The sequence below is a fragment of the Nelumbo nucifera genome, chromosome 6 (genome assembly GCF_055504915.1).
Source record: "Nelumbo nucifera cultivar China Antique chromosome 6, China Antique-T2T, whole genome shotgun sequence".
NCBI classification, from domain to species: domain Eukaryota; kingdom Viridiplantae; phylum Streptophyta; class Magnoliopsida; order Proteales; family Nelumbonaceae; genus Nelumbo; species Nelumbo nucifera.
In genome coordinates this window covers 16136530-16162750 of record NC_142654.1, presented here as the reverse complement: position 1 = coordinate 16162750, position 26221 = coordinate 16136530, and the positions used below count along the sequence as shown (strand labels likewise).

The following is a 26221-nucleotide window of genomic DNA, read 5'->3' as shown; positions in this document are numbered from 1 at the left end:
CTTCAATCACAGCGACGTCTGGTTTGATTCTTTTGAAACCAAATTTTGTACTCTTCTTTGGGGTAAACATCATCACGTGTGCATATTTCCATCGATTTGTGTGTTTGCACTCCCAAACAAACGTAGACTAGATAAAAAGTAATGATTTGCTTATTAATACATTCTTGGATCTCCATGTGGTACTTGTTTTTGTTTTGAGAAACATAATCATGCATGCAAGTGAACACCCCCTACCCTAAATCTTGAGATGGTGCCATTCTAACATTTTGACATTTTTAAAGTCAGGTGATGTCCAAATTTGTTCTACCCTTGTACCCTGGCAGGAACAGTCCTAACCCAATTTACCTCTTTTTATGCTTTGGGATGAGGAGTGATCCTTGGGGTGTCGATCAAAAAGATCCAAAATTGTTGATTGAAGTAAGATTTAGAAAGAGAGATTAGCTTCTCTGATGCAATAAAGAGGAAGAAAGAACAATTGCAAGGGCACCAAATCAAAATGCCCTGATGAAAGACAACCAACCTTGTGAGCAAGGTCAGATGCTTACAAGTAGTCAGTAAACCATTCGAGATCCTCCAATTCTGTCAAAGGTGCTCTCTTACTCTCTTCCTTCCACACCAGCATATGCACACATGCTCTCTCTCTCTCTCTCTCTCTCTCTCTCCATACACACACACACACAGAGTGCAAGTTTAAGTACTACATTGTGTTATACATAAAAAATTTGAAAAAACTTGATTGGCCATCCTTCTTTGGAAGACAGCACTCCATGTTTACTTTATTGTTGATAAAGCACTCTAATGAATATGGGCAAAAATAAAAACAAAATTTGGATCAAAGGCATGGATGGAGAGTTGGATAAAGAGAGACAATAATTATCATGGGGATCATAAAGAACCCCCCAACCCCCTCTTCCAACTAACTAGGATGAACAGTTACCTAAATATACAGCATTACTACTATACACAGAATACTAATGACTGGTTGATTTAGTTACCAGCCATAAATAGGATTCTCTACCTGTGGTGGCAAAAGATGAAGGTCCTTACAGTGTTGCTTGTTGTAGTTTCTTGTGCCAGGTATAGCTCCTGTACACAGCCTCAAGATCTCATTCCCTGTGAGACAGTAGTGTGCAAATGCTAGACCCCCATCTACCATCTCCATCAAGCTAGGCACTGAAACTGCTTTAATATGTTTCCCATTGGCTTTGCTCGATTCTGCAACTCCCTTACTGTAACTTAAGACTTTGTCCAGATCAGAAGACTCTATAAATCTCTGAGTTGCGGCTTCCCAGGAGAGATTATATATCTGCTCTGGGGTAAGAGGCTGAGGCTCATTAGCCAATGCTTCTTTCACCCTTGCAACAAAGTCTTCTGATGTCTTATAAGTCAAACAGTTGGGAAATGATCTAAAGAATTCATTTGATGGAAGATCTGCACAAATTACAAATTTTCCCATTGCAAGAGCCTCTGCTGTCGCTGTACAAAGGACATCACTGACACTAGGATTTATGAAGACCTTGTAACTGTAACCATTAACAAAAAAGAACAAGTGTATTAATCAAGCATACTCTTCATTAGAAAGAAACAGAAGGAAATTGAATACAAAATAACAAGCGGCTAAATAAAACAGGTTTGTTAAATTAGTTCATACCCATGAAGTGAGTCATCTGCATGATCCCTCCCTTTAAGGAAGTTCACATTCAGGTCAAACTGCTTAGCAGCAGACTGAACTTCATGTGCATCTTCTCCATTCCCAAAGACATCCAACTTAAAACCCTCAAGGTCATTCTTATGCTTTGCTAGCAAATCTATCAATTCCCGGTACCCTTTTGCCCAGACCATCTTTCCCAAGAAATATGCTCCCTTAGAGAATGCCTGATGCCCAAGTTGTCTTTCTGCTGCTACTTTCTCTCCAACTTCTAGAAACCTTGGATTTACACCATGAACATTGCATATGACAGACTTTGGCATATCCTGAGTTGCAGCAGATAGACGAAGAACCTGTATAAAAAATCCACACCAGTTTATTTTAAAATATACAGCTTCTAATTCAACTCTAAATTAGTCAGTATAGTATTGTAAAGGACAAATACATTCAGTTTTTTTGCTACCCATATAAGCAGAGAGAAAACAACTACTAAAACAATTACTTAGGATGAAGGATGTATCTTTCAGGTACCACAGAAATTACCATAACAAACAATCACACATTCATACCTTGTGGCAGTATGCTCTGGCAACCCAATTATTAATGTGTTTGACAAGGAAAGCTTGGAAAGCTCCATACTTCTCCCTCTTGATGTATTCCAAATAATTGGTGTGAACAACACCAACCACATGATTGAATTTATCAGTCCAACGTTTACCATGATGGTACCAGTTCAAGTGTTCTGGTTCTTCCAGTATGGCAATGTCAGCTTCCTTGGAAGAAATAAACTGTGACGTATCCCCAGTGGGTATTATACTACGCCTTTCTTTTGAGAACTGAAAGTTAAGAAGTGCAAAAGTGTTGTATAAACAGCCTACTTTCATGTAATCAAGATGGTACAGCATACAACATAAAGTACATACCTTTCCTGGATAGAAGGAAATTTTGAATTCTGCCTTGAAGCCAACCCTTTCCTCCAGCCAGTTTCGTATGTAACTTTCCTGCTCCTCTGGTGAACTGAAAATAAGATTGTTGGGATAAACTAGCTCCTGGTCTGATTTGCAAATCCATGGTACTAGCAACGTTACATTTTGTTTTGCAGACTTGGCCAGATATGCTGCTCGGAACAGTGGATTTACAGCTGTCCCAGTCATCCAAGGAAGACTAGCAGTTGTTACAATGGCAACATGCCTTTTCCCATCTTCTGAGTCATTCTTTACCGAATCAGTCCAAAGGCCACCCTCGTAACGGTGTCCTGTACAGCGGAGAACACTGGCTATCCTTGAGTCCAGTTCATCATTAATGTTCTCATGTTCAACAAAGGAGGTATCCCCTGATGACAACGAATGCAGGAGAAACTGATTCTTGCGTTTGCTGCACAATGACTCCACTATCTTGTCACACATATCTGCAACAAAACATTAAACATAGCCAACAGCAGTATCACATACATTGAACCCATTATCTTAGGCTGCTATTGGATGCAGTATAAAAAAGGTTTTCAAGATTGAAATTCGTACAATCAACTCAAATACATTTGTGGTACCATCAGAAGGGAACGGTTTGTAAAAAGTGGGAAAGTTTCTGGACTATGTTGTACCATATTACTGTGCATCAAATGTATTCAATCATTGTAAAAAGCTTAGATATGGCCTTTTCTCAACATAGTCTGGCATCTTCTTGTCACGAGCTCGAGGGTTCTAGCCTCAACTGAGCAATCAAGAGTTCTAATCTAGAAATAGCAAAAAGAAAATATACCTTATCTAAGCTCGGAAGTGACTCCCTTCTTCTAACATCTAAGAGATCTGACACCATTGTTTTATCAAAAAAAAAGGGCTCTGATACCATTTAATAGTAAAACAGACTAAGGCTATCTCAAAAGTATTAACTAAGGTGATAAGGTCTAAGGATTCTGCCTATTTAACAAATAGGGGTTCTGCACAGGTATGAAAGTCCTTGCAATTAAAAGTATTAAACACCGCATCCCATTGACAACTATATTGACATACACTACAATTAGGCTACTAATGATACATTAATAGATCATCTCTACACACACACAAAATAAAAGTTTAAATATAGACCCATAACATCAGAAAGTTAATTCAACGAGAACAAGAGAAATTCCTTACCTCGTCTAAACCCAAGTTGATCAAGGAAAGGCCCTGATTGCTTCACCAAATATGCTAGAAGTTCAGGTACATCCAATGGCAGTACATCCTATCATCAAATGATAAAGAAAATAAGATTTAGCACAAAGTGACATAAGCACTCCTTTGCAAAATTTCCTACTTATCAATCTTGATTAAACTAGAAACTTGGTCCATTTCAGCCTGCTGTGTACTGGAATTGTGTTTATACCTACAGGCTTGCAGCCAGGGTCAACCTGATGTTAGGTCCATCAGGCAAGTTATGGGGCCCAAGCTTAGTACAACAATCCACATCTACCCCTATGACAAGGATACAAAGTTTAAACCAAGCCACCATCTGGCATCGTTGTCTGGACTGAGAATAGTGACAGACTTTTTTCTTCTTTCGATAAATAAGAAAGTGCAGACAATCACATGTATTACTCCAAAAAAAAATATTTTGCAAAAGAAGAGTTTGTACCAAAAGGTACACCATCAATTATACAGCACCAATGACAGGGCCATGGTAACACGTAAACAAGAAAGTGCATTTCCTCCTAATCCATTTAAAATAAAACTGATAAAACTGATAACATTGGGTGCAGAATACCATTAACATTCTCTGGATAAAGTATGAAACAAATAAAGTATTCATGATTGGCATATAGAATAGGATCCCTCCAGTCCTGACTCCCATGTGCGAGAAAAATGTTCTAAAATTAAAGCAAATTGGAGAAACAGTAAAAGCTTTCTTGGATGACAGACAATAACATGGCTATAGCTCTTGTTTCTATGCCAACGAACTCACTCCTTATAACTCCTTCCTCAATGAGGATGTTTGTCACAGAAATCAAAAAAGGGAGCGGAAAGAAGTTTGTAAAAACCTTAAAATAAATGACTTCCATGATTCATATATAAACTTTCAGTGACGATATAGTGAATGGTGGTATATGGCACTGAAGTTAAGCCAATGACAAAATATACACCTGATAAGGTGAAAACAAGCATATGCTAGATCATCAAATTTAAAGGAGATCCAATGTAATAAGAAATTGAATTTTTTTTTAAAAAAAAATTAAAGAGAGATGAAAATCAATAAGAAGCCAATATGATGTAGAAGTTATAACCCAAACCTTCGATTCTTGAGGCTCCTTGCAAATTGCTTTCTGCAAAAAAGAAAAGCCAATAATAAATAAATAATATTTGAAATGAAACCAAAAGGATGAACTAAATACAATTATACAGAAAATAATGAAAAGAAAATTCCAAAAGGCAGTATTTCTCATAAAGAAACAACATTGTTTCTTTGCATTAGGAACAAAGCAGCTCTACAAGCTTAATTTGATTAGAGAGATAATGCTTGGAGTTTGGAACATAGAACTTAGAAGGATTTGTTGCCAACTGAAAATATACACAGTTATAAAATCAATGTTGCAGCTTATTTGCACCCATTCCCCTGTCCCCTGTTATCAAAGAACCCTATAAATAAAAAATTAATAACATATTGCAGCATGTTGTGATGATCAAAATTTTCACAATTAAAGAATCTTGGGCAAAAATAAAAATGACATATTGCAGCAAGATACAGCCAATGTTTTAAAACACGGAAGCATGACGCAAGTCATTTCACTGCCTGAAGGTGTGAGGCATAGTTCGGAACATAAGAGGCATAAGCCTCCCAAGCACTAGGAGGTGAAAGCCTTCTTAAAAGGAAGAAGTGAGGAGGAAGGAGAGGAAAGAGGATCCTTTTTTTTGTTTCTTTTTTCATGAAAGATGTCTCATTGTCTTGTATTAAGAAGAATAAGATGCATGGCACTAGCTGAAAGGAAGGGTCTTGTCAAATGGAGGCAAGAAAGCAAATTGAGCAAGCCAGAGTGGAGCAAGATCCCCCTGGCACAAAAAACTAAATTGGGCTGCACTAAAAAGGTATTAGGGGGTATGGGGGACAAAGTCCCCAAACCAAGCCTTCTTTCCTTTCTCTTTCCTCCCCTTCCCTTTCCTTTTCTTTTCCTTCTCTTTTTTTCTTCTCTTTCTTTCTTTCTTTTCCTTCCCTCCCATTCCATTTCTTTCTTTCTTTCTGCCTTTTCTGTATGAGGCATGCATGAGGCGTATGAGGTGTGCAGCTCATGGACCTGAAGCGTATGCCTCAGAGGCATCAGCACTTCTAGCACACGCCTCAGGGCATTTGCTCACACCTTTTAAAACACTAGATATGACCAAACTTTATGATAGACAGCTTCTCTTCTCGTCAACCACTCATCCTTTCAATCAAAACTAAAAGTATTACAATATTTAATTTGATACAGGAGCAGAAAGTACCCAATAAAGATGTAGCTTTAACCAAAATGAACTTCAGATGTTTAATATGGATCATTAATCTTGCGAGTGTATTGCAAAACCATGCAACTTGGCACCCATAGATTGGAGCAGTTTTTAATAAGTTGGTTAACTACATATCACTTTGCTAAAGCCCCTCCCCAACGGCAGCACACCTGTAAGGTATATTAATACAAAAAAAAAAAAAAGAGCTAGAACTGACAAACAAACAAATAAAGTGTCTCTCATCAGCAGAGTCACTAGTAGACTACCATAGCCAGGTTATTATCATTAACAGCCTAAAAATAGCAAATCATGTCAATAAACATATACTAAATTAAGCACTCGGAAGATAGTCCTAAGCAACTCTCAACTTAACTGAAAATCAACTATGCCTTGTCCCAAATATATGGGGTCAGCTACATGAATCCCGTTCTAGCATCTACCATGTTTAATGACCCGTGTATACCTCTAAAAGATAACTAAAAATTAAATGAAAAACAACCAAAATAAAGGTGTTTGGAAGTTCAACGAAAAGCATCATAGCTGAGCAAGTGAAGATATCAAAACTCTGGAGAAATAAAGTAATTTAAGGACTTAAAATCATTTTTTAACATTTCAATGTCATGTGAAAATAAGTGAATGCTGTCACAGTCTTTGCAAAGGAAAGCGTTGTAAGGTATTTCATGTATTGTTATGCAGGAATGGCCATTTATATTGTTTTTCTCTTACCAAGCTTGTTTTTCTAGAGCCTCTTTTCCCTCTTTGTACTTGTTCTATGCATTTCCATTATTAAATGATGGTCATTTGTATATTTCTAGAGCCTTTCTGGATGTATGTTTTATTTGTCATGCAGCTGGTTTGTATGGATTTTTCTTAAGGGGTCGGGTTTGGTGTTTGGAGGTGAAGTTTGGTATCTTTTATTCTCTCAAGTGACTGTAGGTCACCTTCCTTTGTAATCTCTCTTTTTATTTTAAAAAAACTTTCTTTAAAAAAAAAAGTTGCAAGTCCCTCTCCAGATTAAAACAATTTTCCTAACTGATGAGTAGTTTCAATTCCTACCTCCATTAATATGCTTTTACACAATCTCCTAAAGAATATAATCATATATCTTCTAGCTGTATTGAATCTATTTACACTATAAATTAATTCTAGGTCATGAAAACAAAAATAGTTTGAACCTGTAAACTAATCTAAAATATGTCTAAAACTCTATTTTGGATCTTATACATGACTGTCAGAATATAAAGAAAACTATAAATAAAGTAAAAAACAAAATATATACTAGCCAGTTCTACTTGAATTGATTAGATCCCAAAATAACATACTCCACTCAGATATACAAAAATAACCGACAAAGAGGACAGAAGGAAATAACTTCAAACTTAGACCATGTAACAAGCCCCGTTTACCCTTCAAATCCAAAACTATGTCTTTAGCACAAGAAGAAAGTTAATCCAAGACAAAGACCATGAAAGCTAATGCTTTTCCCTTGCACTTTTCACAGAGGCGAGTAACATCTTCACATCTTAGATTTTTGTACTAAATCTTTATTTATTTACTTATTACTTCTGTCAAAATTTATAATCAGGCTTATAACTACATCTGTCGACCAAAAAAGGAGGAAATAAAGCCTATTACTATACTCACATGTATTTTAGGCAACATAACCATAGCCAGAGTCATCATACTAGGACAAAAGACACCAAGTTAGGGTAAAACTGCTCGAGTTCATAGTTTTGTCAAAAAACTCAAAACAAGATGCGCAACCATGAGGCCAATAATTCCAATCCCAACTTACACAACCAACAGAAATTAAATAATCCAATAAATTTACCTTCACAATCAAGGCATAATAAAGATCGTATTTCATATGTAATCGTCGGAAGCTATAAAACCTAGTAATCCATCCAATTAAACTTCCAAGTTCTAACAGAAGGGGAGAAAGAACGTACCAGACTCGATTTCACTTTCTCCACAAACTCGCTGTTCTTAAAATTGCTGAAGATCTCAGACGAAGAATTCTTATGCTCAAATTCCTTCAACCTCGTCTTCAACGCCTTAATCGGCTCCCATTCTTTCTGATTTTCCTCACCCTCTCCCTTCCACTCCCACCGAAACTCCTTAAACCTCACCTGTCTCCCACGCCGAATCCTCTCCCAATCACCAAATTCAACAATTCCGCCCTTATCCTCGACCTCAGACACAATAGCGTTCTTTATTGCAGACAAATCAATCCGAATCCTCGATCTAGGGCTCCATTTCTCCAAAACCTTCCGGCTAAAATCCGGAGACGAGTATGCTCGACGGAACTCAGAAAGTTTCGGCCGAAGTCTCTTGACAAATTCAATCTCAGTGGGTGGAGAAGATCGGATGGCAGGAACAGAGAAAGTAGAAGCCGAATGGATGAAGTTCTCGAGCTCCCTATCGAACGAGGTGGCGAGGTTCTTGAAGGAGTTCGCTCTAGCTCTCATCAACTGGAAATCCGCATCTGCAGAGTCTCTTACTTCTCTCCACCCTTTCGAGATGAACGAGAAAGCCTTCTCTGCTGTTACTGCAGAGGAGGAAGGACGAGTTTCTGCTCCCATATTCATCATGGACAAACTTAAATCAAATTGAAGAACCAACACTTCGAATTAGGGTTTGCAATTAAGTTTGCTGATTCTCTCTTTCAAGAAAGACCGGTAATATAGATAAATTTCCAGAGATAGAGAGAGAGGAAGAGTTGAGCAAGCGACAGGGAAAACCAGAGAAAGAGAAAGAGACGGAAAGAGAAGACAGGGGTGAGAATTTAACGGTCGGAGTTCCGTTGATTTCACACCATTTTTTTTTTTTTCTTTTTTCTGGCCACGTAAGACACGTGGCAATCTTGGTAGATGGGCAGATATGCCGACGTAAGGCGTTCTCACGTGGTTTGATGACGTGGCTGGAGATTATTGGGTGTATCGAATCTGTGATGCAATGGTGGTATTATGCGGAAGATTCTGGGGATTAGATTTTAGAATATTGGAATATGCTAGACGTGGGCAGAAGGCAGCAGCCCTCGTTTTCGGAGTCCTTGATCTTGACTGATGAGAGGTTGATGTGAAGGTATATGGGACCCATAGTTTGTAGTCTAGAGTACTTTTGATATCAGTTAATCAGGTTGTGGGTCGTCCACTAATTGACGGTTGTGAATGAATGTCAGTCTGCGTTGAATCAACGTGCGACACAGCACCACTTTATTTTACAGGTGATAATCATGGTTTATGATTTAATCAACCACGCAAATCACAGTTTCAGATGGGAGGACGGGGGTGAAGTGCGGCTGTGATCTAATCCGTCTACTGGGTAGACTCTCATTTTGATCATCGAGTTGAACCACATGATCAGATGATCAGGAATTTTGATGGCACGTGAGATCAGTTACAGCCTACAGCTACAGGGGAAGTAGGAAAAGGTGAGATATGGCGTACGCGTCGTAGGGCGGAGTAGGGGAAAGCTGGTTGCTTAAATCTAAGGATCCAAACCCAGAGCCCGTTTTACGTGAATATTGACTGGGAGACTAGTACAGGCAAATTCTGTTTTTGATACGTATCTCTATCTATAGGCAAATTTTGGTACATGCATGATGCAACAACACTCTCTCTTCGTCTCGTCTAAAACAGACACCACGCGGAAGTAGCCATTCAATTTATAAAGAAAAAGATATATTTTTGTCCAATAACCTTTAATAGAATGCAAATCATTTCACAATTATTTATTAGAAAAATAATATTTTGAGGAGGATTAAGGAAGTTCAGTAGTTATTATTGGGTGCTCCTTCTACTTGTTCTCTAATTAATCACAATTGTGCCTTTTCTAAACAATTAGATATTATTTTGGCTCGTGAAGAAGTGTTTTGGGATCAAAAATCTAAAATTAATTGATTAATAAAGCTAGGTGACAAGAACAATAAAAGAAATTGAAACGAGATGACTAGAATTAAGAACAAAAAGGTGAGTGGATCTACCAAGACAATGATATTCGAAGTCATTTTTGTTTCATTTTTTATAAGAGATTTAAAGTGGAGGGCACTTCTGGGAGAGATCATATCAACGCTCCATGCTTGTTCTAGCTTTCTGGGTTTTTCACCAAACATAGATTCTAGTCTTTTCATATAGGGCCCACCTTGTAAAGGCAAGCCAAAGTCACTACATGAAATCCCTCCCAAACAGGCACTAAAAGAAGCTTCAAACCTTCAACAAAAAGTCGTATTCTTGACTTTGATGACTATTTTAGGCTTTATGGAATTTCACAAAACATTGGTTATAAACTCTTCAGGGCGGGGGGCGATCTTGTAAAACCAGAAGCCACTATGTAAAGGCCTTCCCAAATATGTACTAAATCCCGAGGTTCAGTTTGGAAGGGAGTACAAATGCAAATTTGTAGAGTGCAAGACCTTATATTTTGTATTATTTTGTACATATTTGCATTTGTACTCCTTCCAAACTGAGCGGGCGCACTAGGAAAGCCCAAATCTATTGTCCTTTGGCTTAAAAAAAAAAAAGCTTTCAGTTGAAAACAACTTATAACCAAAGCTTCAAACCTTTTAAATAGGCTTTCTAAAGAGGCAAAATTTCAAGATCGGCTTCCATCAAGGCAAGCCCATGCCATACCATTCCAACTGCCTTTTGTAATTTTGCATTGACAATATCTCTCCATGAAATAAAGTACATGAACAGGGAGATATTCCCAATGCAAGGCTATAAAGGCTACTGATGAAGGGTAATTTGGTCCTCTGAATAACATCAAGACACATGGCTTTCAAGTGACACATCGGTGCTGAGTAACCAGGTCATCTCGGTAGGTCAGCTAGTAGCTCCTCACTAGGGCCGACCTAAAGGACCTCTGAACAATGAACGACCTACCTTAGAAACCGACCAAGATAAGACGGGTACTATTGACGACCTACAAGGCATACTCGCTGACTTGTCGCATAGATCCGTTGCCAAACCGAATCCTCTAGACTATTAATGAGTCAACCGTTGGGCCGGCCTACTCGCATCACGCGCATCATAGCTCACCAGACAGACCTTTGCCCTCTATGCAAATTACGTAACCGATATCATTACTCTCCCGGCTTAACGGAAATAGCTCTATGAGAGCTTGGGACCCATTATAAGAGGTCTCTGACCACTCACACCTATATAAAAGTTTCATTTCTACCTAAAGAGGTACGGGCGATTAAGCTCTCGCACTCTCTAATTTCCTAAGAACTCTTTGCTAAATTAAGCATCGGAGTGCCCTCCCCGAGTAAAAGCAACTCGAGCACTCTAACTTTCTCTCTTGTAGAATCACACAGCTCGTCTAGACTTAGCTCGGCCCAATTCAGCTCAGCCACCGATAGAGCAAACATCCGATTCAGCATCAGAGTCGGCCTCATGAAAGCCACCAGACCGTGCTCCATCAGCTGCTCTAATGGGTTTTGCCCTAACCGAAGCCAAACTCCAAAATTCCATACAAAGAGAGTGAAGTTTGCATCATCACCCAACAAGACATGCAAGTGGACACATGTCACACGGTTACAATACTGTATCCCTTGCATATGTAAAACTGATATTGATCAGCATGTCACTACCTAATAACAAAAAGATTTGCCTTAACAAAGAGCATGCTTTCCACAAAAATGTACAAATTAAACATTTAATGAAAGAGACTAAGGCCATTTTTGGAAGTGCTTATGTTAAAAGTAAGTGTTTATTGAATAAGTGTTTATTCAAATAAGCATTTATTTGCATTTGGCACACAGTTTTTTCAATTGTTTATTTTAAAAATAAACACTTATTTCATGTTGGGCATTTGTTGGTCTTTTTCTCCAATAAGCAATTGTGACTCTTTTGCCATCTATTTTCTTTCAATTTTTCAAAAGATCCAATTCAAAGTGAATGAATAAAAGTACTTTGATAGAAGTGCTTTCATAAAAGTACCTCCATAAAAATGCTTTTGTAAAAGTACTTTCATAAAAGTTTTATAAAAATGATTTCATAGAAGTACTTTCACAAAAGTACTCTTATAAAAGTACTTTTATAAAAGTGCTTTCATAAAAGTTCTTTTATAAAAGTGTTTTTCGTAAAAGTATTTTTATAAAAAGTGCTTTTATATAAAAATACTTTTATAAAAGTGCTTTCATAAAAATACTTTCCTAAAAAGTGCTTTGTGATTTCAGAAAAATACTTTTACATTCATAAAATTACTTTTGTAAAAGTGCCTTTGTAAAATTGCTTTTGTAAAGGGTATAATTGGTATTCTAAAAATTTACCGAGGACAATTCTGGGAGAAAATTTTGAACAAGTGCTTATTGTATGAGCACTTATTTCGGGCTTATTTCCCAAACACCAATAAATGCTTAATGGTGTCGTCCCCACCCAAATAAGCACTTATTTCGAATATGCACTTATTTTTAAGCATCTCAAACATGGCCTAAAAGACATTCTAAGGAAAAAAGACAAAAGGAGAAAGGGGACAAGAGAACATGAGACTCAAAAGAGCTAAGCTCAACAACTACAAAGGAAAGGCAAATGCTATAGCAAAGCCATTGCACCATAAACCCTATGAATTTAAGCCTTCCCCCCCTAAATTTGACAAGTTACCTACTTGTGGCATCACCTCTCTTGTTATATGAAATTAGATTTATAATGTAATGGTTTATCACTTGGCAAATAATGCCAATGTATAGAGTTTGAATCTACTCCCAACAAACTAACTGATGGTAGCTCAGGTTGTATGTTCTCTGGCTGGTTAAAAAAGACTTGGGATCAAACCCCTGCCACCAGGACTGGGGGTTATGGGTTGTATTTGTATAGCCCCATAAAGTCAAATAACAAGAACAATGACAATAATATAACAACCCATTGGTTGTATAGCCCCATATTATCATTGTTCTTGTTAATATGTGCCACTGTAGTGTCTTGTTCGATGCATTTGTTGGGAATGGATCTGATTCCCAACATATACCTCCTCTGATTCAGTGTCTTAATTGGATTCGAATATGATACCAAAAACAAATGATACTGGAAAAATTTACAGCCAACCAACAGATGTCATAAAAGAGGTCATGATACCACTCAGGGGGTATTCATCAAAATTCACGGGATGCTTTGATTGGTCAAAGCGATTTTGGTATAATGCCATTTTTGTTGTAGAGTATTCTTAGTATTCAATGTGGTAATTGCATTCTTTTTCCACATACCTTTTTATGTTTGGTTTAAAGGAAAATGTAGGAAAAGAAAATGAAAGATAAAGAAACCTATTCAAGATTTGTAAAGGTTTTCCGACCTTTCCTTACCTTTTCCTTCAAAGCAAACGTAGAAGAATAAAGACATTCATAAAAGCGATTTGCTAGTGGAAGTGTGTATTGGGGTTGTGAACAAAAGAGTTGCATGTGTATGCCTTAGGGCCTTGTAATTTTTCTATCCATCCAATATATCATGTATTAATACCTACTAATGAATGTGTCCCTAACTACAAAAATGGTATATGCCAAAATATAATTTGAACAAATGAGTTTTTTATATAAAACTTTATTTGAAAAGGATCAATACCTGATTTGTGTGTCCTATCTCTATAGCTTTTTGAACCTTTAATTAACCTATAAGCCCTTACTTCATTTTTTATAAAAAAAATAAATAAATAAATTGCCTCTACAAAACCCTGGGCCTGACCTATTCTATTAAGCATGTCATGTAAATAGTTAGAGATAGCCGTGGTTCAAACTTCAAAGCATTGAAAGTTGAGTATTGATCATGTGTGTAATCAATTTGACATTCATCTTTTTTTTTTTCTCAACTAGTAAACATGTACGTGCATTTGTATGTGATAGTATCTCTAAGACAAAACTATTTACAATTTATGGACTGTTTTTAAACAGTTATAAGTGGGCAGTTTCTTAACTATTATAAATGGACAGTTTTTGAACAGTTACAAGTGAACAGTTTCTTAAGTATTATAAGTGGGCAGTTTCTGGAGTGGGAGTAAAGGACATATATGCCCTTTTTTATGCCCATTGTATATTGCTTAGATAAGGGGTAAAAATGTCTAATGAAATGTCTAGAAAATGGGATTATTCGCTCTTTTATTAGTAGTATAGATTTTATAATTTGCAAATAAGTCTACTAGGTTGGTTGTTATATATTTAAATCTATACTACTAATATAAGAGCAACATACAACGGGCATAAAAAATGGCATATATGTCCTTTACTCTCACTTCAAAAACTGCCCACTTATAAATGTTCAAAAGCTGCCCATGAATTGTAAATGGTTTTGTCTTAGAGATACTGTCACGTGCAAATGCACATACATGTTTACTAGTCCTTTAAAATGCCTAAATTCACGTATCAATAACCCTTATACCAAAACACATTGATCATTGAAAATATAATAATAATAATAATAATAATAATAATAATAATAATAATAATAATAATAATAATGAGCTATGTTTTGAAATACCAGCGGTCAATATGGATGTACAAAATCTTTTCAAATATAATGAATGAATGATTTTGAGCTTTTTTTTTATTTGCTAAAAAACCCCCATAGAAAACCTTGTTGACTCCAATCGAAAGCTCTACCAGCGGGTGTAGCATGCATGCCAAAATATATTGGCTGTCTAAATTTGACAGCCTAGGATGTCAACAGGCCGGTTCTTCCTATAAGACACGTCAGCTCACCCAGTAATGTATTCAGTAAGGATCATCATTTGGTTTATTTATTTTAAATTTTAAAAAGGGAGAATGACCAGTCAGCACAGATCAGAATTTTATAGCCCCATAGTACATGGGGAATGCATCCTAATGTGAATTGATGCCAAATTCACGAGCAGGATGTGATTTATATGGGGGGAGAGGACTAGTAGTAGGGGGGATTGGAATTCAGAATTCTGCATGGGGTGTATCCATACTTCTCCGTTTTAAAAATCGAATTTGTAAAACTGAAAATCGAATCCAAACTAAAATTTCGGTTATTTCAGTTAAAAACAATACTTTAATATATATTTATATTATATTAATAAAAATTATATATAATAAAATATGGTTAATTTGGTTTTTTTGATTACTCGATTTTTTTAAACACTCAATATCAAAATTTTATAAAATCAAATTAATCAAACTATAAAAACCAAAAACTAAAAAAATCAAAACCAAAATTTTCGATTCAACATGGTTGGTCAGCATCTGATGTACGTAGCGGGTGTTGGACAATTGGTTTCATCTTTGAAAACAAAAACAGTGACCACATCAATAAAAATAAAACAATTTACTTATGTGGCAATTGTTCTTGTTTTCAAAAACAAAACCAGCAACACCGGTTTGGGTCTAATAGGAATTCAGTTTCGCGTCAGGGCAAAACCCATTACAGCCTTACATTAAGAATATCTCATACTTATATGTTTTACATGGGACAGTGTGGGCACGGGCTTACCCTTAGAGAAGCCGATCTCGTCTAATAGTGATAGAGTGATATATTTAGGTTTAGTACTTGAGGTTAGACCGTAGCAACGAAACTTTTGAGTTTTGATAGAACACCGATCCAATCCAAATGTACGACTCCAAGAAAATGAAGTTGTACTCGTTCATCTTTTCTCCCTGACTGCGACTGTTGCTGTCGTGTATTCAAACATCTCTTTCTAGTCTCTAGAAACTAGTATTTGATTAGTTGATTCTAAGAGAATCAAGACACTTCTGTTCGGCTCCCACAAGAAAAGAAGACAGCAGTTGTTAACACAAACCAATCAACAAGGTTTTTGATAGATAAGTAGAATCAGCAGATAACCAATCAACAAGATTGCTCTCTTCCCAAGAAGACCACTAAGTTCAATCAACTTAGCACATGAATTCGAATCAGCAATATGCTTTCAATTTTAAATTCGCCAACCAGAACCAGACAAATCAAATGGACGGTCAAGGTAAGCTAATGTTCCTACTCACTTCATTGGGTTGTCCCTTCTTAGCTCTACACTCAGTCCTCTCTCTGAGCACAGAAAGCTCCCATCCATCAAGTGGGGTTCTCTCTTTCTATTCCAAGCCACTAATAATTCAACTTATTTGTGGATACTGTTTCAATTACATGCTTCTTACATTCGTGGGAAGTTCATCAGAACCTCATATTTCCAACACCAATCCAAGTTCCCATTAAATTAATGAACAGAAAACCGTTGTTATGTAAGTTGTCCCCAATATGATGAAGCAATATCACCCTTGAATTGACATGAAAATCTCTACTGTCACATGATCATTGATATATGAAGCTGGAATTGGGTTTTGGACAGTAGCCTAGGGCACACGAAGACTCCTGATTGTTTGGTTTGTTCTAATATATCTTTAATTTATTTCAAAAAGTAAAATATCAAATTAACATTTAGGCCCTATTCGTTTACTGGTAAATAAAGGGGGAGATTAATGGGTATCTCTTTCCCATTGACCAACTTTACAGCATTCTTTTTGTATTAACTACTGGGCCCCCACGGTAAAGAGAATCTCACTTACCCATCTCCCATGTGAGTAAAATATAATTGGGAGAGTCTCACTTACTCTCCCACTTGAGGTAAAAATTATAAAACATAATTGGATAAATTTACCCATTTTGATATTAGTTTTTTATGGGTAAAAATATAATTATATTACTTGCTTAGGAATCAAAAGAACATGGGTAAGTGATCTTTACCCGGGTAAATGTTTCCTGGGGTAAGCTTACTTACACAGGTAAGTTACAAAATTGTAAAAGAACAAAGGCCTTAGTAATTGTTATTAGTAATTGACACTACCTATAGGAAGCAAAAATGGAAATAGTAGGGGTGCAACTTTTCTAGGTCAAAGTTAGAATTTTGTCAAATTTTCAATAGGCCCAACCCAAAACCTGAGCCCAAAATAGTGTAAATTGTTAACTCGGGCCAACCCGACTTGCACCCCTAAGAAATAGCATAGCATTAACACTCATGAGAATGTTTTGTACTTCAAACACTCTTGTAGTCTTGTTTGCATATAGAGTTTGTTTCTTAAGACCGGTTGTGGTGCAAATCTGAATCAGGTACAAATTTTGCACTTAGTTCAGTTTTGCATCTATTTGTTTGTAGCTGTGATTTGTATATCATAGAAAATTTGTACTTGTTTCATTTTAACTCATTGGCATTATAAATGCTGACACTATGTGTTTTAATGATAGCAAACTCATTGAGAATACTAACCCTTTAGGACATAAGTGTTCTGTTATATAAAAAATTCCCTTAAAAGGACTGAAGCCTATTCAAATAATGCAAATATACTCTTATTGCTAAAAAGAAAAAGAAGAAGCCAAAGTTCCAAAGTCTACAAAGTGTATTACTTTTATTAGGACTTGATGTAAATCAGATGACAAGATGCACTACATGGGCTAAACTTTTGGTTTGTGGGAAGATTTGGGTGGGATGGGATGAGAAAGTGTGAAGTTTTCATTTTCTATCATTTAGCTTGTGGGAAAATTATTGAGAGAAAATATGACATAAATCAGAGTTGCAAATAAAACTATTTAGCTCCAAAAATCAATTGTCCCTCTAAAAAGTTTCAAACTCTCTTTGAATCCATCATTTTTCACATAGCAACGAACCATTGCTATCCATGAAATGGCATTTGTGAGAAAGGCACTTTAACGCACATTGTCCTACAATACAATATCATGATTCATGAATTCTTTTTCTTCCTGTAGTGATTTCAAGTGCCCATAGGCTCCAAATTAGATGATAGGGTTCACAACTGGTAAGATGGGTTTGGATGAGACTGTTCCAAGCAAAGGTGTTTGACAGGGAATTTGGTTGAACATATGGTGGGTGATTGCAGTTTTTCAGATTTAGAGAAGATTTAAAGGTGGGCTTCAACACTACTGGCTAAACAATGTTGGGATTCGTTTAATGGTTTATGGGCTTTGAAACAACATTGTATCTGTTACAATTGAAGGGCATCCACTTGTTATATAGTTGGATAAATTCTAAAAATAATTAATTATCAAAATGAGTTGAGTGCATTTGGAAATAATTTCTGAAAATCACCATTCTAATCGAAGGAATGATAATGGTGTTTGGAAACATTTGATGGAAATCATTGTGTTAGAATAACAATAATATCCTTGTAGTATACGGGAGAGATAACACAGAATAAGAGATGGAGAGATAAAGAAAAGAAAAGAGCTATGTATTTTTGAGAAAAAACAGGTTATATCTATTAATCGAAGTAAAATGGTAGAAGGAAATCAAACGTTCGAGAGAGAGAGAGTATAGAGCATTGCTATTGGCGGAGGAATTAAAAATAGTCGAAAAGGTCACAAGGAGAACCATCTATTTGAAAAAGTCACCAAAGCTTGGGAATTGCTATTGGGCGAAGTGAAGAAGGCAGACAACAAACTCTTTTAATAGGCAAGCCCGATACTCTTTCCCTTTATTTTCTCAATGGGATCGCGTTGTTTTTGTGCGACTCCAAATCCCAGTTTTTGAGAAAGTGCATCCCCTATTTTTCCATCCCATTTCTGTGCATCTCACAAAACAAACATGGAAAAGTGGAACATTTTAAGAATATTCCATCTTTCTCACCTCTTTCTCGCAAATCAAACAAAGCCTTATAGACCAATGGTCATTGGTCAAGTTAGAAAAGTTTTTTAGGTTCTTCTTGAATTCATTATTAGACTTAACTATGAAAAATCTAAATATGGAAGCCTAAGGAGTCCACCCCAAACGCCTACTTAATGTTCTAAGGTTGGGACATGCTCAATAGTCGATTGACCATAAGGCTATAGTCGACTACCTATGACATTCAAACATGGTGTCACATTGGTTTTAACAAGTAAGATAGTCGAGATTAAGTGCATGTTTAGCAAGTCTTTTTCAAAAGATCTGTTACAAATTTGATAATTAAAAGACAGGATGAGCTTTTGCAAATAGATCTTGAAAACCAAAGACTGTTTGGTTGAAATATTTTTCATAGATCTCAAGAAAGATCATAAAAGTTAAAAGACTGTTTGCTAATGTGATGAAAATATGTGTGTTATGTACATATGAATGTCTTGTGTGTGGGCCAACAAACCTTTCATTTAACACGTGAGACTCACATACCATTGGTGGACATGTATGTGAGGTCTACATCCATTTTACAAGGTGGGCTCGAGATACTATTAGTGGGCATGTGTGGGGTCTATGTGTGGACATGTATGTGGGGCCCACATACATTTTACAAGGTGGGCCCGACATACTATTGTTGGGCATGCATGTGGGATCTATCTGTGGACATGTATGTGGGCCCACATACATTTTACAAGGTGGGACCCACATGCCATTGGTGGACATGCATGTGGGTCCATGTGTGGACATGTATGTGGGCCCCATATACCATTGGTAGGTCCCACTTACACGTTCAAATAGTTTTTTTTTTAAAGATAACCCATTTTCTCCCAAGCATGTGCATCGTGCCATACGTTTGAAGAAGACGAGGCACTAAAAGATTGTAAAAGCTTCATTTGAAGCTTCTTGAAAAAGCCCAAATTCAGGCTGATGGCATCTTTTATGAATTGGAGCTTTTTTCCAATAGATCTTTCCATTGCCAAATGGGAAAAGCCCAGAATTCAGGCTTCCAGGCTTCTAAACAACCCGAAGCCCACACGAAAGATTTGCCAAACGTGGCCTAAGTTACAAGTAGTAGTTAACTACGAGAGAAAAAAGATTATCTCCTACTAAGTAGTAGTTGACTACCTTCTTTTGAAAGGATGAAGCAGTTAACTATTTGGTCATGTTAATTGACTACTTCACAAAGAAAAATGTGTTTTTCGACATATTTGTCATATTTCTATAATTACAAGGTACTTCAAGTAATTGTTAGATAGTTCAGGGGTACTCTAAGTAATTAAATACTTCTTTTAAATGACACAACTTATCAGTTATAAACTAACTTGATTAAAATTAAATAAGGAAATTAAAATAAATAGTGAATATATACTATTATAAAGTGGATACTTGCTTGAATTATTATCTCTCTCTCTCTCTCTCTCTATATATATATATATATTAAAACTGGTCCTGCCATGTCACCTAAATAATCTCTTCTCCTAAAATTACTCCTAAACTACCTCCCCCACTATCCCCCACTTTCTCCAAAATTATCTCTAATTCCTATTTATCTTCTAAATTATCTCTAATTCCTATTTATCTCCAAAATTATATCTAATTTAGTAGAGAGTTGCTCTCTTAAATTATCTCTAATTCCTATTTATCCTCTCCCATACTTTTTATCTATATCTATCTAAAGAAAGTTTAGATTAAAAAATTTAAGAATTATTTAAATATTATAAAAAAATTATAAAATAACTTTAAAATATTTATTAAAAACTCAAAAAATAATTTTATATTTTTACAAAATATATCATAAAATTATGTACAACAATTTAAATTATGTTTTAATGGATTATCAATTTAAATGTTTTTCAATATTTAATAAAATGTAATAGCTTTAAATAAAAAAAATCCAAATAACAAAAAAAATTTAATTTATAGATTATTTAAATATTTAAATAGATAAATATTTATAATAACTAGATTTTAAATAGTTAAAATAACAAAATTATGTAATATATTTAAAAAACTTCTTCAAAGTATAAAAATAATTATAACATACTATTTAAATTAATAATAATGTAATATATTACAAATTTAATAATGAAATTATGTAATCATAGTAAAAATTATGATTTTATAGAAAATTAAATTCAATAAATAATTAATATTTTAAAATTTAAATATTTTACATATTATTTAAGTATTTAAATAACAAATTATTTAACATAACCAGATCTTAAATAGTTAAAATAAGTACATTATGTAATAAATTAAAAAAAAATAAAAAGTAGAAAAATAATTATAACATAATATTGAAATTAATAATAATTTAATATATTTACATAATATTGTAAATAATTAATTTCACTTATATCAAGTAATAATTAGAGAAAATAACTTTAAAAAAATAATATTTATTAATAATAATTTTAAACTCTTAATCTATATTTATTTTATAATTATATATACTAAAATTAATATTTATTGTCTTTCGTGATAAATGTATTTTCAATAAGCATGTATAAATTTATTTTCATAAGTTATTTAATAGAAAACTTTCAATAATTATTAGAGATTAAATTACTATTATTGAAAATTTTAAGTTTATTGTACTTATTGCATTTATTTTATAGATTATTTAAATATTTAAATAACTAAATATTTATCATAACTAGATTTTAAATAGTTAAAATAACGAAATTATGTAATATATTTCAAAAACTTCTTCAAAGTATAAAAATAATTATAACATAATATTTAAATTAATAATAATTTAATATATTACAAATTTAATACTGAAATTATGTAATCATAGTATAAATTACGATTTTATGGATAATTAAATTCAATAAATAACTAATATTTTAAAATTTAAATATTTTACATACTATTTAAGTATTTAAATATTTTAAATAAAAAAATATTTAACATAATTAGATTTTAAATAGTTAAAATAAATAAATTACGTAATAAATTTAAAAAAATTCTAAAAAGTAGAAAAATAATTATAACATAATATTGAAATTAATAATAATTTAATATTTTTAGATAATATTATAAATAATTAATTTCACTTATATCAAGTAATAATTCGACAATATAACTTTTAAAAAATAATATTTATTAATAATAATTTTAAACTCTTAATCTATATTTATTACATAATTATATATACTAAAATTAATATTTATTGTCTTTTGTGATAAATGTATTTTCAATAAATATGTATAAATTTATTTTCATAAGTTATTTAATAGAAAACTTTCAATAATTATTGGAGATTAAATTACTATTATTGAAATTTTTAAGTTTAGTTTATTGTACTTATTGTGTTTTTGTTATAAGTTATTTAATAATATTTAGTAGAGATTAAACTATTTATTGACTAGGTTAATATATTTTTAGTACTTATTATATTTTTGTAATTTCTGTAATTATTGTAGTTTTCATTATTAATATATTTTCAATAATTGTGTATTTTTGCTATAAAATTTTAATAATTATGGGAGATTAAACTATTGTTATTTATTAGAGATAAGACTATTAATTTAGCTGAAATTGTGAGCGTTCATTAGTTGGTTCGGTGCGGTCGTAGGCTATTTGGCCAACCGAATTGACTTGGTCAAGTTAGGGAGTTGGTTAGTTGAAACTGACTAACCTTTTGTGAAAACCGACACGCTCAAATTGTATTGGTTTGGGTTGATTTTTTGGTTTGGTCATTATGTTCAAAAGATTTAAATTTAAAAATTTTATTCAATTTTAAAAATTATAGTGTGATTACTAAATAATAAATTTAAAAATTAGATTTATGATATAAAACATTTTAGACTAAGGAATATGGAAAAAATCCACTTTTTCATATTAAAAATTATATTTAAAATATAAAATATATATATCTATGGTTAAGTCTTTTGATTTTGGTGAGTTTACAAATGGCCAAAGTGGAACTAATCCAACTTGGTCGAATTGAGAAATTTTTGAACCAAAGCCAACCTAAAATACTAGAAAATTGACCAACTCGGGTCGAGTTAATTGGGTTGGTTGGTTTCATTAGTTTGATAAATAAACCTAACTGAAATTAATTGTTGTTATTTTGTACTATAAAAATTTTATTAAAAGTAATATATAAAATATGAATAATTATTAATTATTTAAAAAGTTAAAAATATAAAACAATTGTATACTCTTATGTGTTTCTATTAGGGCCATTTGTTAATGTTAATTAGAACACACTTTTAGGGATGGCAATTTTCCCCATCCCCGATGGGAACCTAACTTCCGCAACCCAATGGGGTTGGGGATGGGGATTGTTTTGGCGGGGCGGGGGCAGGGGCGGGAACGAGGATTAATAGGAATCACTGGTCAAGGTCGGGGTCGGGGTGGGGATTGAGGTCCCTGCCCCGATATATATATATATATATATATATATTAAATGTTATTTATATTAAATATACTATTACATTATTTATATTATATATATATATCAAAATATATTTAAAACATTATTTATAATTTAAAATTTTTATTTATTTTAAATAAATTTATTTTAAAAATACTATTATCTCAAAACATTTTGGGGATTCGGGTCCCCACGGGGAACCCATCCCTGTCAAGGATCGAGGATGGGGGTTAATTTCATAATCGAGGTCAAGGCCTTAGGCCCACGATTTCATTAAAGAGTGTTTGTTTTGCCCTTAGGCCCATGATTTTTTTATTCAAAAAATACTCCTAACACTTTTTTTGCATAAAAAACAAAATTGAACAAATGTAGCCAATAGAGTGGTTGCCCATGTCTTATTAAGGGTAAAAATGGTATTTCTATTTTTATTTTCTTTTGATTAAATTTATTTAAATGGACATTAGGGTCAACAATGTCATTTTCCATTCACCTAATTGATTAAATCCATTGCAAATTATAAGTGGTGTTTTAGTAAAATGCTAGCTATATGGTAGATTTTAGTAAGTCCATGAAACTATAAGGGGTATTTTAGTGTATGACTCTTTTTATTATTTAGCTTTCTCTTAATAAATCCCATGCATTGTATGGGTCCCCGCTAGTTTACAAGTAAAACCGGATTTAATCTTTAATCAAATCTATTACTATATATTAAAACAAAACTAGCCACGTTAGATGGCCTCTCCTTTCTTCCCTTCCCCAACCTTGCATTTCTAGCATTTCTCCCTTATTCATTTCCTAAGTCTTTCAAGTTGCCAAATCAGCATGGCCCTCTCTCCCTTTCACACCCCCAAGTAAGTAGAATCACAATCAATCACGATTATAAATTGTGATATAGCTGGGAACCACCCAAAACACTTCCTAAAACTTCCTTCTATATCCCACCTCTCTTAGTCCGTAGCCTCTCTTCCTTCTCTCTTAGTTTTGGATCTCATGTCTCTCTCACTTTTGGACAACAAAACATGGGTGGATTGCATCTTTCTCTCAGTTTTGAATGACAATACAAGGGTGGAGCATGGTTTATTCTCATTGTCTCTCTCTCTCAATTTTGGACACCAAAACAAGGGTAGGGCAGGTAGAATTCTCTCTCAATTTTGGACCACAAAATAGGGGCTTCACCTTGGCTCCTAATAACCACCAAAAATCTGGTTGATATGACAAAACATTTTCTCAGTTTTTCTTTCATTCTAATTTCCAAGCATGCCAAAACATTTTCTCAGTTTTTCTTTCATTCTAATTTCCAAGCATGCCAAGCAGCTCAGGATGGAGTTAGGAATTTTTTATGAGGGGGCCAAAATTTAAGTGGATTGGGGGGAGGGGGGAGAATAAATATGCATGGCCATTGGGGGAGTGGGAGTAGGGGAAATATACATGAAAAGTGGGGATTTTTTGGGCCATAGAGGGGGGGGGGGGGGGGGGGGGGTGGCATGGCTCCCCTTGGTCCCCCTGGCTCCGCCCCTGAAGCAACTACTGATGTACAATGTGGATTGTATTGAGAGTGAGAATGGCCCGTTGCTATGTGAAACTTAAAGCATTAAATGGGGAGGAGAGGAGGTTGCAGCTCTTCAACTAATAGAAACTGATATTCCCATTTTGCTATTCCATTTGTTTTGCTTAGGAAATTCCCCTCTTCATTTGATTAATTCAAGTTGAAAAAGGGAGTGACTAGAGCAATAATGTATCAAAAAATTTATATAAATATATATTTTTTATTTTTTATTTTTTTGTATTTTATTATTAATCAGATGCAGATTGCAAAATCCAAATATAATTATATAAATACCTCATCCAAATATGTGATAATCAGATTGAGTTGCGAAGTTTCAAGTATCATTGATGGGCATACCTACTTGGCTAGATTCTTCTTTTTGTAATATTTTATCTTTTTGGTGTATCTTCTTTTTGTTCATTTATCAAAGAATTGTAAGATTTAAATAAAGGGAATTATAAATAGTAGTTCAATTTATAATTTGAACCTTACAATTAAATAGGGACTAAATTCAAAAATGAGTATTTTAATCAAAAGAAAGTTTTACAATCTTATTGATATTTTTAATAGTAATTTAAATACAGAATTATAGTTGTGTTCATTTTCTATAATTTTTTTGTACTTCTGTGTGTAAAAATAATTTTGATATGTGACACATTCTTTTTGTTTAATATGATAATTGTATGATATTATACATGTGCCTCAATGTGTTTTTGCTAAATTTATGTATTTTTATTTTATTATATTTTTATTATTTATTTATGACATTAAATATTATACATTTGACTCAAAAATTGAACTATTTATCTTTGCAAAATAATAAAAATAATTTCATTTTTGGTCAGTTCTAAATTATATATTCCATTTTCATTGTCAATAAAAATAATTATTGTTTATTGTACATATTTTTTAATTTGATTAATAAAAATGTCATAAATGTATTTAATTTTTTCTACATTTTTGTAATTTTCTATGCTTATTTCTATTTTAAAAATTTTATTACCTAACTATGACTTCATATGTTTATCAATTTGATTCAGATAATTGAATTTCTTAGCCACCACTTTGATAAAGAATGGTTTTATTTTTTAGTTAATTTTAAAATATATGGGTTTATATTGTTAAAAATATTGACATAGATCTAATTAGTAGTATTTATTAGTGAAAAATAACTTAAATATAGGATTTCATAAGAGAAAATTAGGTTTAATAACTTAAGTATAAGACTTAATGAGAGTGGATTAAATGAGGTGGAAAGTAATAATTGAAATTACATTTTCAATCCTTACAATTAGAAATGGACTAAATAGACAAATATGGTCATTTCATTAGCCATTAAGGCTGTCATTAAAGCTGTAATAAAATGACTTTTATACCCTTTCTCAAACAAAGAAATAAAGGGTAATTTTAGTAAAAAATACTTCCACTCTACATCCACACTTTTATATATAGTATAGATTTATGAAATTTATTGAAAATGTACTATGATTTTTAATTTATGTAATTTTAGTAAAAACTTAAATTTTTAGTAATTTAAATAATTACTAAAAATTATATAATTTTTAATTAGTGAAAACCATTAAAAATTAAGG

The 26221-nt window shown here is 33.6% G+C and overlaps 1 protein-coding gene across 1 annotated transcript; it reads right to left on the bottom strand.

The window, feature by feature from the left end:
• Positions 1 to 683: 683 nt before the first annotated feature.
• On the bottom strand, positions 684 to 8904 carry DGD1 (UDP-Glycosyltransferase superfamily protein). The gene is made up of 7 exons (XM_010248821.3): positions 8049 to 8904; positions 4911 to 4943; positions 3781 to 3868; positions 2572 to 3056; positions 2218 to 2484; positions 1652 to 2001; positions 684 to 1523 (listed from the first exon to the last, which is right to left on the bottom strand). Exons 1-7 carry the CDS (start codon positions 8688 to 8690, stop codon positions 992 to 994), a joined length of 2397 nt encoding a protein of 798 aa, XP_010247123.1. The 5' UTR covers positions 8691 to 8904; the 3' UTR covers positions 684 to 991.
• Positions 8905 to 26221: the final 17317 nt, after the last annotated feature.